We start from the raw sequence: 15,188 nt of genomic DNA on the forward strand, positions 1-15,188 counted from the left end.
ACCGTCCGACGTCCAATTCGCCCGGCCTGGATCGCGCCACGGGGGCGGCTTTCGGATAATCGATGTCGCCAGTCACCCTCGAAACGTCGCCTCAAATTTTTCCTCGCGTTGCTCTTCGAAAAAGAAAAAGAATCGAGAAGTTCTTTGCGTTTTCCTTCGGGTTGATTGCGTGAAAAATCATTGGAAAATTCGCCGGAGAACTCATTCTCTATTTTTATTTTCATTTTCCCTTCTTTTCGATAAAATTTTCCGGAGGTTTAGAAATTAGAAATACAAATGGAACGATTTGTCAACGATTTTTCTTGTACGTCTCACGCGATGATATATAAAAATGGAGCCAATTTCTCGTCGACTGAATGAAAATATCGATGGAGTAATTTTAAAAAACAAGCTTATCTCGTAAATCGTCGCGACGAAGAATAGAATAAATTTAATAAACTCGTTTCGAACGGTTTCGTTCAGAGGATAAAGCGGTTTAGCGGTTCGCCACTTATCGTCCATTTAATTCCATTAATAATTCGATCCCTTTTGTCGTCGTAGCTCTTGCGAGTCGATACTCTTACCCCATGGCTTCGTTCCACGCGAATCGAACGAGATTAAATCCACCTTGATTTCCATCTTCTCTGGACACTTTAGATACTTAGATATTCCACAACAGCGAAGCTATTCTATTAGCTTTATGCGGCGATCAAATCGATCTCGATTCAACTCCAATTCTCTCCAATATTTTTCCCGCATCGATTCGTGAACAGGTTCCTTTATATTTCTTACATTTCGCCCTGAGTTTAGAAGCCTAAAAAAAAAATGAAACCTGATAAAAATATTCTAACAATTCTATATTTGCGAGGAAACGATTTCATATTATTATCCATAAGACAGAATCTCGAGTTGATTCGGCAGACAAGCGACGGTTCTCAAAATTTTCCAAATTGTTTTCCATCCGGTTATTTCTTCCATTTATATCGATGCGGTGTTGAACGATCTTTCGTTTTCGTTGCTAATCACGCGGCGAAATTTACACGCGGATATCGAGAAAAGTTTGGAACGGATGTTGGAAATTTTCGAGGGGATGTCACGTTCGCCTCTTGCCACGAGTCTCGCCAAATCGCTTCGTAACAAGCGCTTGTTAAAGTAACGATGGATATATATATATATATTGGATAGGCAAAAGGTGAGAAAAGTTTCACTCTCTGTTCTATATTCCTTCATAGAAGAGGTAGGAGGGTACACATTGGTGAAAAAGCTGTCGAGAGAGGAATCTTGCAATTGCGTGGCATAAGAAATAAGTTAGTGGTAGAAAAATATAATTAACGGATGTATTATATACGTAATTAATAAGAGTCGTCCTCGTAAGGAGGATCGCAAGCGAGAAGTGAAATTAAGAAAGCGGTGGGAGGAATAATGGGGCGGGAGGGGGGATGGGAACGAGGACAGGAAGAAACGGGGTCAACACCGAGAGCGCATCGAGAAGTGGAGGAAGAGTTTTGTGGGACAGGTCAGGATGCGTCCATGACTCGGATGGCGGTAACGATTTCGAGTCCGCGTTGTTATCTGTTGTAACCAGCTGATCGAAATCATGAATAATTAATAAATATCCCAACGAAATCTTTTCCAATATTTTGGACAATAAATATTCACAGTGGAAAATATCATCGTATTGTTACATTCGAGCTCACGTTTCATATTTAAAATGTGTTCTAAAATGTTCTGAATAGCTCTAACTACTCCTTTTTTCGCAAAAATTATTCGTCTCGATATAAAACAAAACTGGATCTTTAATGATCGAACTCCTTGAATCAAATTGTAAATCGAAACCTGCGTATGTTTATCGTAAAAGTAGGCGAAGAATAGAATGTGTAATCAGTAGTAAGATTCTGAATTTTTTCGTATTGTTACATTCGAGCTCACGTTTCATATTTAAAATGTGTTCTAAAATGTTCTGAATAGCTCTAACTACTCCTTTTTTCGCAAAAATTATTCGTCTCGATATAAAACAAAACTGGATCTTTAATGATCGAACTCCTTGAATCAAATTGTAAATCGAAACCTGCGTATGTTTATCGTAAAAGTAGGCGAAGAATAGAATGTGTAATCAGTAGTAAGATTCTGAATTTTTCTGAATCAAACGCGTACGAAATAAAAAGAAAGTATTCTCGCGTAATACGAGATCGCTTATCATCTGCAATCAATTGGAACAATTATGATAATCAAGCAACATCACGACAGCAGTATCGTTACCTTGTTCGAGAAAGATCGTGATCACTTTCTTATTTTATTTAACCGCGCGTCCTTAAATTGCGAATTCTCGTGTATTATTATCGAGACGAGGATTTTACATCTCGTCTCAGAAAGAACGATGGCTCCATGTTTTTGGCTCTCTCGTGTTTCAGAGATCTTGAAATCGCTGTGCAACGACTTCCTCCCGAAAAACGTGTCGGCCATCTTGTACCTGATGAACTACGAGAAGTACGGGCGCAGCACGGCCAGCGCCCAGTACTTTCTGCAGCTGGCCGGCTACTTGGGGATTCCTGTGATCGCGTGGAACGCGGATAACTCGGGATTGGAGAGAGTGAGTGGATGCAAATCTTCCTTTCCCTTTCTCAGCTACGGAGAAAAAGAAGAAGAGGGGAGGGGAGGGGAGGGGGGAGAAAAAAGTACAGCGTCGCTTTAACAAAATTGTTCTCCAATCTCGTATACGAGAACGGGTGAGGATGGAAAATAAAAGCTTTCTACTTTCGATTTTCAGATGGAATTTCTCCCGTGTTTCTCCGATATTTTTACATCGTTTCGAGTTTCTATCCATCCCCTTCTTTCGTTTCATTTCCACGCGTATATATATATACCTTTATTCGTGCGAGTTATATATTTCTTAATTTAGAAGAATTCTGGCATTTTTGTTATTTCTCGTTATTATCGATATTTCCATTTCCATTGGCAAAATTTAATAGTTTGAGTTAATTCGAAAAGTTTAAAAAATTAGTTTTAGATCGAGTTTATACGTGTGAAAGTGAGATTCGTTATTTTATATATTTACGCACGAATTGAACGACCTCTTTTTGAACCGCATAATGGTTCGAATAATAAGAAGCTGACGAAATTATTCTTTCTCCGGTTTTGAGTTTACACGGAGATTATTTAATAAAATAGAAAAGAAATATCTACAGGCGAAAAAGTCAAAAGCAATTAACTTGGAAAGCGCTTCGAATTTGACGAACATGCGATAAACCTTGAGAATTGGAAACTTCGCTTTAAGTTACACAAAAAAAAAACTCATCGATTTAAATTAAAACAGATATTTCGAGATATATTGTATCCGTCGTGAAAATGAAATTTAAATGCTCCTTGATAATTATCCGCCTATAACGGATTTTAAAATTTTAACGCACAATAATTGCTCCACGCCGAGACAAAATAAAACAATTCATTCCTCTCCATTTCCTCCTCCATTAAACATATCCTTGCTTATCTTCTTTATTCCCAATCGCTTCCCCGAATTAATTTCTCCCCAGAACGTTCCCACGTCACTTACGTGTCATTTTCTGGCCACGTTCGTAATTAGAGGTGTTGGCGGTTGCAGAGGGCGTCGCAGAGTAATCTGCAGTTACAGCTGGCGCCATCGTTGGAGCATCAAACGGCCGCCATGCTGAGCATCCTCGAGCGGTACAAGTGGCATCAATTCAGCGTGGTCACCTCGCAGATAGCGGGCCACGACGATTTCGTGCAGGCGGTTCGCGAGAGAATATCCGAGATGCAGGACACCTTCAAGTTCACGATATTGAACGCGATCCTGGTCTCGGATCCGCGCGATCTCTTGGAATTGGTGAACAGCGAGTCGAGGGTGATGCTTCTGTATTCGACCAGGGAGGAGGCGGTCAGGATACTGGGCGCTGCCCACGATTACAAAATCACGGGGGAGAATTACGTTTGGGTGGTGACGCAGAGCGTGATCGAGAATCTGCAGACGCCCAGCCAATTTCCAATCGGGATGTTGGGTAAGCAGATTTCGTTCTACAATAAATAATTAGGAGGAGGACACGAAATTTTTAAATTCTCTCGTAAAGATAAATAGAATTATCACAATTTCGAGATGATCTCTTTCGAAAGATCTCCGTTGGGGCGTGCACGACGTGTTTCCGTGGAAAACAGAATTCCATGAATTTATTTTCCCTTAGAAGGGTGCCGACCCAGAACGATGGAATCTCCAGGAAGGCATCAATTCCCGATTTCCGTGATTCTTATCCTCCTCCTCCTCAATCGCCCTTTCAACAACTGCCCGCTCGACCAGCGCATCGTGCTCGATCGTCGCGGAAATTCTATTTTGGAAAGAGAATCGTAGGAGAAATTTCGAATACGAAATTATTATACTTCTTTTTCTTCTCTTCTTCCGCATCTCTTATCCCATCTTTCGCTTGCGACAATTAAAGAGAGATTAAAAATCTCCTTTGAATCTCTCTCTCTCTCTTCATCTCCACTTGATTTATCTAATATCTTTCGAGACATGGATATAGTTCGTCCCCAGCGAAATTCCAATCTCGAGGCAGCCCAATACTCGAGCGATAGAGTTTTTCGAATTCAATATTTTCACGCGAGGAAGAATAAGAAGAAGAAGACGAAGAGGAGAAACAAGAGGGAGAAAAGAAAGAGAGAGAGTGTGTTCGAATGTTTCGCGAATTTTTTACGCGCTATTCCTATTTGTCCCCCTGCGAACTCATCGATTTTCAAAGCTTCCCAGCTCCACAGCTAACACAGCGCACAGGGATATCGCGTATCGTCGATATCGAAGCCAGAGAACGGAAACGTTACCTCAACCTCTGGATGAGAATAAAATATTCGAGGGGAGGGGAATTCCGTTTGGAAATATGGACTTTTCTTTGTTGGAGATAAAAAAAGGAAATTTAATATCTCGCTCTCCAATTTCTTTAAAGCTATTAATAAAATCATCGTATCAATATTTTCGAGAATGTAATTTTTGCGCGGTTGGAAAAATGGTGTAATTTTGTAAATTCTCGTGGTGATTTAAATAATTTTTCATAAAATGTTACGTGTTGTGTATAAATTACAATAATGAAAGGGAGGAAAAAAACAACGAGTTCAAATTTTTCGAGAATATAATTTTTGCACGGTTGGAAAAAATTCTCGTGATGATTTAAATAATTTTTCATAAAATATTACACGTTGTATATAAATTGTATAACACGATAACGGTGAAAGGGAGGAAGAAAACGACGAGTTTAAGTTTTTCGAGAATATAATTCTCGAATGGAATACTCGATCAACGCATGTTTCCGACAACTGCTCGAGAATACTCGATCGTTTCGGGAAGAATTTTAATTAAATCCATTCGAGCGAATTCCTGTCCAACCTGTCCTTCGTTCGTCCCCTTATTTCCCCCCCTCGATCCGCCAACCAGCTTCCATCCAGATATAATTCCACTTGTGAAAAATGTGAAACTGTGTTCCAACGAATGTATCTTTCGGTTGTTCAGGTGTACATTTCGACACGAGCACGGAAAGTCTGGTGAACGAGATCACGACGGCTGTGAAAGTTTACGCGAACGGAGCCGAGAATTTCTTGAACGATCCTGCGAACAAGGATCACACCCTCAACACCAAGCTGAGCTGCGAGGGAAGGGAATCCCGGTGGAACACTGGAGATCTGTTTTTCAAGTAAGAGAAACGAATCTCGATCGATTCAAAAAGAAAAGAGAGGGAGAGAAGGAAAAAAAATTCGATCGAAATTCGAAAAATGAAATTCGATAATGAAAATTTATATATTGGAGAATCGATTAAATCGGATTAATCGCGTAACGTTGCATTTTGACAAATATCGGTTAAAAATTATAATTTTGTCTCGATCGTTGTTTATCCGATTCCGCTAATCCGTAAATTATGATCGCGATTAATCGATGAATTTATTTTCGATAAATTCTGCGGTTATTCGCAATGCGAATAATCAAAATTACGAGATTACGTCGATTAATTACGTCGAAATAATTTATTTGATCGAAAGATTCGAGAGGATCCTTGAATGGAATTATTCATAAGGAAAAAGTATAATGTAATAACAATATCATTAACTATATCATTAAATAATATAAATATAATAAGTAAATTTATTTGATCGAAAGATAGAGAGGATCTTTGAATGGAATTATTCGTAGGAAAGAAATATCATAACACGAGTTTAAATAATTCCAAAATTTCTGTTCCCTTCTGACGAGAGGAAAGTTGGGGAAAATTCTGGATATAATTTGATGAAAACTACTTCACTGTCGTGCTGTTTTCAAAGGAGAATGACATTTCCTTCAGGTACTTGAAGAACGTGTCCGTGGAGGGGGACCAAGGGAAGCCTAACGTGGAATTCACCCAAGATGGCGTTCTCAAGTCGGCCGAACTGAAAATCATGAATCTTCGTCCCGGATTGAGCAAACAACTTGTTTGGGAGGAGGTGAGTGAGGCAAAAAAACATCTCCATCCGTCCCTTTCTCGCCACCCACGGAATTACTCCCGTCCTCGCGCGAGTATTTCGCATAGATCAGCGAGTGGAAAGCAAAACGTGGAAACCGAACGACTCAGCGAGATAGGGAAGAGTCCAAGTTGGAAAATATTAGTTTCTCTCGAAGATTCGAGGGAATTTGGAAGGAAAAGTTGACGAAAAAGGTTAGCTCCATTATTACGAAGGAGAATCCTTTCTAGATTTCTCTTCAACTCTCTAAGTTTATATCGTCTCGATTATCTTACTCCATCTTGTCTTCGACGATGATTTATTCCACCTTAAACTTTGTAATCCCCGTCAAAAAATATTGGATTGGGAAGAGAAAAGGAAAAAGAATTGAATCCTTGCTCGTACAAACATGTCCTCGTTTCCCTATGCAATTATCTGTCGCAAAAATGGCGCTTGAAAATTCATTCTCCCCGATAACGAAAACGCTTGTGTCGATCGATCGAATAACGTCCTCGAGGATCCTCGAGGACGATCATCGCGAGTGCAACAACGATTCGAAAGGAGTTGAAATCGAAGCGTAACTCTCCCTTCGTTTCGATCGAATCTCCTCTCCGTCCGTCTTCCATCCATCTTCGAACGAGAATCCTGGAACGAAACATCTCATCGGATACATGATCGGGAGATGCCGTGGATCGAGAAACCGCGAATCGTTTCGATAAGAAGGGAAGGGGGAGAGAGGATCACGTCAAAATATTATTACACGCTGGTTTGGAATCACAGAGGGGAAACTTGGTTTTCTAATGGATGCATTTGACGTTTAATTAACGTCCGGCTTCCTATTGATCGAGAGCATACCTACCCCGCCCAGCCGTATCGATTCTCGATTCGCGCGTTTTCGCGGGTTCACGCGCCAATTGTCATTCCCGTTACGATATAATGGCATTCCCGATGCAAACAGGATTCTAAATTGAGGCTCGAGTTTCGATCGAGGTGCTTTACCGATATTAACCACCAGACTCTGGTGTCTTTTACAATGTTTCTCACCTTTCGTTTGATTCAGATTTAGGGGAGAGATTAAGTATCGATAATAAGTTGATTTTACAGATTTCAGAAATGTAGAAATTTTCCACTTGATTTAGAGGATATTATATCGATAATAAATAGATTTTACATTTTTTAAAGTGTGTAGAAATTTTTCATCTTTCGTTTAACTAGATTTAGAGGATAATAGAAATTATATCGACAATAAATAAATTTTACATCTTTCGGAAATGTAGAAATTTTTCACCTATCGTTTGACTAGATTTAAAGAATAATAGAAATCGATCGATAATAGATTTTACATCTTTTGGAAATGTAGAAATTTTTCACCTTTCGTTTGACTAGATAGTATTGATAATAAATAGATTTTACATCTTTCAGAAATGTTGAAGTTTCACATCTTTCAGAAGTGTATAAGTTTCTCATCTTTCAGAAGTGTATAAGTTTCTCATCTTTCAGAAGTGTAGAAATTTCTCATCTTCTGTTTGATTAGATTTAGACAATAGTAGAAATTGATCAATAATAGATTTTACATTTTTCAGAAATGTAGAAATTTTTCACCTTTCGTTTGACTAAATTTTGGATATCGATAATAAATAGATTTTACATCCTTCAGAAGTGTAAAAAACTAGATTTAGAGGATAGTAGAAATTGATCAATAATAGATTTTACATCTTTCAGAAGTGTAAAAGTTTCTCATCTTCTGTTTTCTGTTGTGATTAGATTTAGGATAGTAGTATCGATAATAAATAGATTTTCCATTTTTCAGAAGTGTAAAAGTTTCTCATCTTTCGTTTGATCAGATTTAGGGGAGAGTATAAATTTCAGAAGAGTAAAAATTTTTTCGCTTGATTAAGGGAGAATAGAAATTGATCGATTTGTACGATAAATAGATTTGGATATTCACGCCAATTGTCATTACGATATAATGACATTCCCGATGCAAACGGCATTCTAAATTGAGGCTCGAGTTTCGATCGAGGTGCTTTACCGATATTAACTCCACCTTTCGTTTGACTAGATTTAAAGAAGAATAGAAATTGATCGATTCGTGTAATAAATAGATTTTACATCCTTCAGAAGTGTAAGAAACCAGATTTAGAGGATAGTAGAGATCGATCGATTCGCGTAATAAATAGATTTTACATGTTTCAAAGGAAGACTTCAATTTAAATCTCGACGAGAGGAAAAAGACTCGCATCCCCGACATCGTTTTTCATTCGTTCACGCGCGAATGAACGAGCGAGTGAACAATTCTCCAATTCATCTTCGGGAGCCACCACCGTGTTCAAAAATCCCTTTACCCGAACGCCATCTACGTCCGACAATCGAGCATCCACGTTTCGAGGAGAGTTTAATATTCGAAACGCGCCCCCTCCATTCAATTCCGATTCTCGCCGATCTTTGCCAAACACGACTTCCTCAAAGCTCGCGAAGCAATAAACGCCAAAGGGCTTCGCGGCTCTTTCCAGAATTTCGGATCGGCCGAGATTAAAAAATCTCTCGCGCTTTCGGGAAGAGGATAATCCTAAGGTGAAACGTACGGTAGTGAAAGGACTGCTCCTCGTAATTCTCCCGCGTTTACCGTGTGGATCAAGCTTCTATTTTTGGCCGAGAGACCAAAAATTTGTTTGTCGATCGAGAGATTGAATTTTTTTTTTTCGCAGATTGCTTCCAAGAAAATTGTTATCTTGGATTGTTCGTGTATACGGTTATTGGTAAGTTATAGAGGTTTCGTTTGCGAATGAGAGTATTTTATTTGTTCGTAAACAAACGAACGTGTAGAAACTGCTCGACAATTTTTCTTTTTTTACCCTTTCTCACCTTTCCTCGCCCGCAGTTTTTTCTTCGTTTCTTCTCTATTTTCACGTTTGCGCAATTTATTTCTCGTTTTCGTTTAAAGAAGGAACGACGCGTTGAACCGTGTATGTTTGCCGTGGGTATAATTTCGTTTCTCTTGGAAATTTAATCGTCAGATTTATCGCCCCGATTTCGCTTCCTTTCTTTTCCGCTCGCGTAAACTTTGAACAGGCTCTCATTTCGCGCCCCTGCCTTTTTGACAATTGACCCTCAGCGAGGATTAGGAAATTGTTTCGCTTCTTTCTCTCGTTTTCCGTTCGCATTCGCCATTTCCTCGCGTTCATCGAGCGTTTCAACCACGAAATTTTCTTTTTCTTCTTCTTCTTCTTCGTCGTCTAATGCGAGAAAAAGCATTTTAAAATATTATTTTTTAATTTTAATTTCGATTACATGGAATATGATCATAAGTTTCCAGAAATTTCGTGAAAATTCTCGAGTGTTCGTCCTCTACGCGAGCAGAATTATTTCCAATTTCTATCTTTTAATTTTAATTGCGCGAAATGTGATTATAAATTTCCACAAATTTCGTGCAAATTCTCTTTTTCTCGTGCATTCGTCTATACGAGCAAAAGTACTTTGGATTTATTTTAATTTCGATATTTCCAAAAAATCGTTCCGTGGAATTTTTTTTAAATAGAAAAACAGATTTCGCATTTCTCGTTCACGGTTCTTAATTCTTGCGATACAAAATTATTGTTTAAAAATTACTTCATTTTTCGAATTTTTATCTTTTAATTTTAATCCCGATTACGTGAAATATTTTTAGTATTCCGAATTTATTTTGATTTGAATATTCATACGATCGCACAAATTTCCAAAAAATTGTGGAATTAGAGAAATAAAGAACAGATTTCACATTTTTTGTTCACAATTCTTAATTTTTCTTCAAATCTTTGCAATACAAAACTATTGTTTAAAAATTATTTCTCGTATACTTTTTCGTATTAAATATTCCATCGAGTCTCTCCAAATTTTCTCTATTTTTCGTACCTTCTTCTCTTACTTTTTCGAGTTTTCAATTTTAATCTCGATTACATGAAATATTTTTAGTATTCCGAATTTATTTTAATTTGAATATTCATACGATCGTACAAATTTCCAAAAAATTGTGGAATTTTTTTAAATAAAGAACAGATTTCACATTTTTTGTTCACAATTCTTAATTTTTCTTCAAATCTTTGCAATACAAAATTATTGTTTAAAAATTATTTCTCGTATACTTTTTCGTATTAAATATTCCATCGAGTCTCTTTTATCTCCAAATTTTCTCTCGCTTTCGTACCTTCTCCACTTACTTCTTCGGATCACTTTTCAAGTTTTTAATTTTAATCTCGATTACATGAAATATTTTTAGTATTCCGAATTTATTTTGATTTGAATATTCATACGATCGCACAAATTTCCAAAAAATTGTGGAATTAGAGAAATAAAGAACAGATTTCACATTTCTTAATTTTTCTTAAAACCCTTGCGATACAAAATTATTGTTTAAAAATTATTTCTCGTATACTTTTTCGTATTAAATATTCCATCGAGTCTCTTTTATCTCCAAATTTTCTCTCGCTTTCCTTCTCTCGCTTCTTCGGATCATTTTCCGAGTTTTTATCTTTTAATTTTAATCTCGATTACATGAAATATTTTTAGTATTCCGAATTTATTTTAATTTGAATATTCATACGATCGTACAAATTTCCAAAAAATTGTGGAATTTTTTTAAATAGAGAACACATTTCACATTTCTCGTTCACAATTCTTAATTTTTCTTCAAACAATTCTATCGTTTAAAAATAACTTCTCGTATACTTTTTCGAATTAAATATTCGATTCTCTTTCATCTCCAAATTTTCTCTCTTTCTCGCTTTACCTTCTCTCGCTTGTTCCATCACAAAACCACACATACCGCTATATTCCACTGTCGAAACCGCGAAAACAATTACGCGAAATGTACAACACGTAAAACACGAGGAGGGCGCGCGTATCGGAGCGACACGTCCGCGTTGGAAAACGATATGGTCGGGTACACGTGGATATCGACAGGCTGGTTGGGTAAACAGTGATGGGACCGAGCCAGGAAATCCCATTTCGAATTTAATTAGTCGCGTTCCAGGGTGAAACGGCGTTATTGAAAATCCGGCGTTAATCACGCTAATCGAGCCAGGAATAAAATGTCCACTTCCCCGCCGCCACGTGGCCCGCTGATCGAAAATCGACGGACGATGAAATTGCGAGTCGAAAGTCTGCCGACGAATATTCGTCGCCTCAGACGCGATGTTCGCCTGGATCATATTGGATTGCTATTTCCGGAGCGGCGTGTTTCTCTTGCAAAAAAATACAATTTGTATCATTATATTAGCCTGACAATGGAGCAGAAATGCCAGCGACAGATAACTCGTTACCAGTTATTTTTCAATTTATCGTTCATATTCGCTGGAGAAACAATCGATAAAGTTACGCGTTCTGGTCATTAATTCTGACAGTTTAAACTTTCGACTAAATGTTTCACCGTTTTCGATACCCCATCCGTGCTGCACAAAGCTCGTCGATGCGTCATTTTCGCTTTCCACGACAACAACCTCTTCCTTTTAAAACATATAGAAATATTCGAAACAGGATTGAGCCTCCGTTTTCCCCTACAAAGATGTAGCAACTTCCTCGAAGAGGGTTCATATATATACTCGAGTTGTTGCATTAACCGCATTCTCGAAGCACTTAACCGAAGAAAGCACGCTCGTCCAGCACCATTTTGTCGAAGGGGAGGCAAGAAATTACGGAATTCCAGCCAATTAACGATCTTCTCTTCTCTTTAATCATTTTTTTTCAAGAGTTTCAAATTCCACCGCGATGCTCCATTTAATTTATACCAGGTTTATATGCACGTTATACGCTTCGTGTTCTTATATGCACGCGATGGCCGACTCGAATCAATGACGGAACAACGCGGAAATGATTAGAATCGTTACGCACACACGTAACGAGGACGACGTCTAAAGCGGAAGTTCTGACCTCGTTTCATCGGTGGACTCGATAAATTAATTAAACGAAGAAGGAAGATTTCGATATTTCTTCCTATTTCTTTCTTTTTATCGGAGAGTATTATTATTTTGATTAAATTGAGAAATTACCAAGATTTTTCGTTGTCTTTTTTTCTTTCGTGTCGATTCTTTCTCGAGTATTGCGAAGAAAGAAGGGAAAGGAAAGAGTATCCTTCGGTTTATTAGCGAACTCATTGATGGAGCTTCTTTAAAAGGAAATATTCTTCTCTTATTTTTTGTTTATTGTATACGGTTGCCGATGGAGGAGAGAGAGTTCAGCGAATACGAGAAAAAATTCCTCTTTCATAAATACAAATGCAAAATTTGATAATTTTAAATTAAAAATATATATGTGTGTGTTTAAAATATTCCGTCTCGATTAAATTTAAATTCGTAAAAATTATTTCATTCGATCAGAACGTCGCGTATTTAAATTTCAAGCGTGTGAAACTCTTCATTGGGATCACCGGTTTACCGTTTTCAAACTATTCGCGGTTCGAGTTTAACCATTTTCCATAATACCACCATCCCATATATTTTTATCGATAATATCGTTGTTCGAATGGCACGGAATCAGAAAAGCTTGGCCGAAACAGTCTCAACGCGTTCAACGAAATCGAGTTTTAATTTTCTGGCGAAACTCTATCTACTTTCAGTTTCGAGATTTCACCAAAACGCGAACCGCAATTTCATGTTCGCCAATTCATTGGCCGAATGCAGCGAAAAGTAATTATTTTGTTTTTGGTGTAATAGAATATGAAGGAAAAATGTATAAAGCATAATGAAATTACGTAATAAATATCGTGAAGATATATCATCGATAGTAAACAGAAATATTTAACTTTGCAAATCGTATAAAAGTTTTAATTTCTTATTGGTACATTGATAATTCTAAATGTACGAAAATTGATAGATAATCGTAGAAATTTTTTCAATTATTCAAATTTATCAGAAATTGATCATTAAGATGTGAATAAATAAATTTTGTTGTACGATAGATTGATGATACAAATGTCAACGCGTTTATACAGGAAGACAATCGAGTTGAAATCTAATTAAGATAACGATGGAGAGCCTCCACGAACTTCTAGTTTCCGTCGAGGAGACAAAGCACAAACAATTGTCGATAGGAAATGAAATATTAATTGGTATCGCGAGTACCTTAAGGAGTTGCAGAGCATCGAGAGGAAACGAATATTGTCTGCGACAACTTTTCAACGATCTTTCTTCTTTCGCTAATTAAAACGGCAAACAACATTTCTCATTTAAAATGTGCGATCCCATTTACCACGTATTTATAAAAAAAATATTTATTTGAAATAACTAATTTAAAAGAACTTAATTCAAAAGTTTTCCCCAAAGTTTCGATCCACGCGTCACGAACGTTCAGTGCGAAATGACCTGTCGAGCTCCGATTTGCCTTTATATATACACACCGCAACCGGGTTCACGAAGTGGAACGGAAACGCCCGAACTCTGCCGATTTCACGAAAACTGATATTTCTGCGCTCGTAAAAGCAAAACACGTAGAGAAATACGAAATGCGTACGCGCATTTGCACGATTCTCGATATTCTCAAATTCTGAACATTATTTAGCTCGCGCGAGGGCGATTAACGATTCGACGAATACATCGACCCGTAAATTCCGAAACGTAATCGCGCGAGGTACGATTCTTCCAATTCTCGCCCGTTAATCCGACGATGGCCGAAATCGAACGAACGAATCACTAATCCCGCGCTGGAGCGGCCGATAATTAATCATTGAAAACGGATCGAGTCGAGCGATAATAACAGCTCAACCCGACATTCTCGAGTGGCTGCCACCTCGATACCGGAGAGTGTACGCATTATCGCGTACAACCATCGACGCGTCCATACCGCGTGTGTGTATCGCGCGATGCACGCAGCAGTATCACGACCAGAGCGTAATTCGAAACGCGTGGGTGACGGCTAATTAAGGGAATTTCTCGCATTGCGTAACCGGCGGCCCGGATATTACCGCACCTGACAGGTCAGATTTCGATTCTCCGCGGCGTGATTCATCATCGAATTCGAGGGTGAATTTGAAGGGGACCCCGTCTCGATCGATTTAGCGCCCGCGTGCTTCGAGCGTTTCGCCATTAACTCCGATGATTGGGGGCTTGATGGAACGCGATTTGGAATGCGATTGATGATTTTGTAGCGCGTTGATAATCTCCGTATCCCGATATTTACATATTTAAGCGAGTAAAACTGCATATTCCAATTGTCCTCGAATAATCAAAAAAAAAAAGAAAGAAAGAGAAGCGAAAAAAAATTCGATTCAACGATTTTTGTGTACGAGCTGTAATTTCGTAAGATGTTTGTTTTTGTTCAGATCGTGGACGGCTATCGGACGAGAGAAATCGAGAGTTTAAGTTGGAAATTAGGAGATGTTATGGATTGATCAATTCGTCGGTTTGGATTTTGAAGAGATGGCGAAAGAAGTCGAGGATTATTGGTTATGAAATATAGATAAGGGAGAGTCTCTCTCTTCCTGCCATTCTTCAGAAAGGAAGCGAACGATAAAATCGTAAATCACGCTTCGAAAAAACGTGCTAATGCTTTGAAGAAAAAATTATTGATCAAACGGCTGATAAACTGCTGCCAGTCATCGTAATATTTATGAGTCAATGAATCAATCGTGCAATATTTTCGTGAATTTCATTTGACAATTGTATCTCTGCTTCTGTATTTCTGACGACACTTCTATTAACAATTGTTTGATAATTTTTGGCTAGTTGAATTACTTTTTAATTTTGGTAAAAACCTTTGGGAAATTGTCTTCGTGA

General features: G+C 38.0%; 1 protein-coding gene across 7 annotated transcripts in view; it reads left to right on the forward strand.

Moving 5' to 3' along the window:
* LOC107999443 (glutamate receptor ionotropic, NMDA 2B) overlaps positions 1-15,188 on the forward strand; it is a 221,164-nt gene that overhangs the window by 161,471 nt on the left and 44,505 nt on the right. For all 7 annotated transcript variants that reach the window (XM_062077317.1, XM_017059290.3, XM_062077319.1 and 4 more), the window contains 4 exons: positions 2,391-2,569; positions 3,578-3,992; positions 5,486-5,666; positions 6,309-6,447. In XM_062077317.1, coding sequence (XP_061933301.1) covers positions 2,391-2,569; positions 3,578-3,992; positions 5,486-5,666; positions 6,309-6,447 — 914 coding nt within the window. The remainder of the gene's footprint in view (positions 1-2,390; positions 2,570-3,577; positions 3,993-5,485; positions 5,667-6,308; positions 6,448-15,188) is intronic.

Source organism: Apis cerana, linkage group LG7, assembly GCF_029169275.1.
Source record: "Apis cerana isolate GH-2021 linkage group LG7, AcerK_1.0, whole genome shotgun sequence".
NCBI classification, from domain to species: Eukaryota; Metazoa; Arthropoda; class Insecta; order Hymenoptera; family Apidae; genus Apis; species Apis cerana.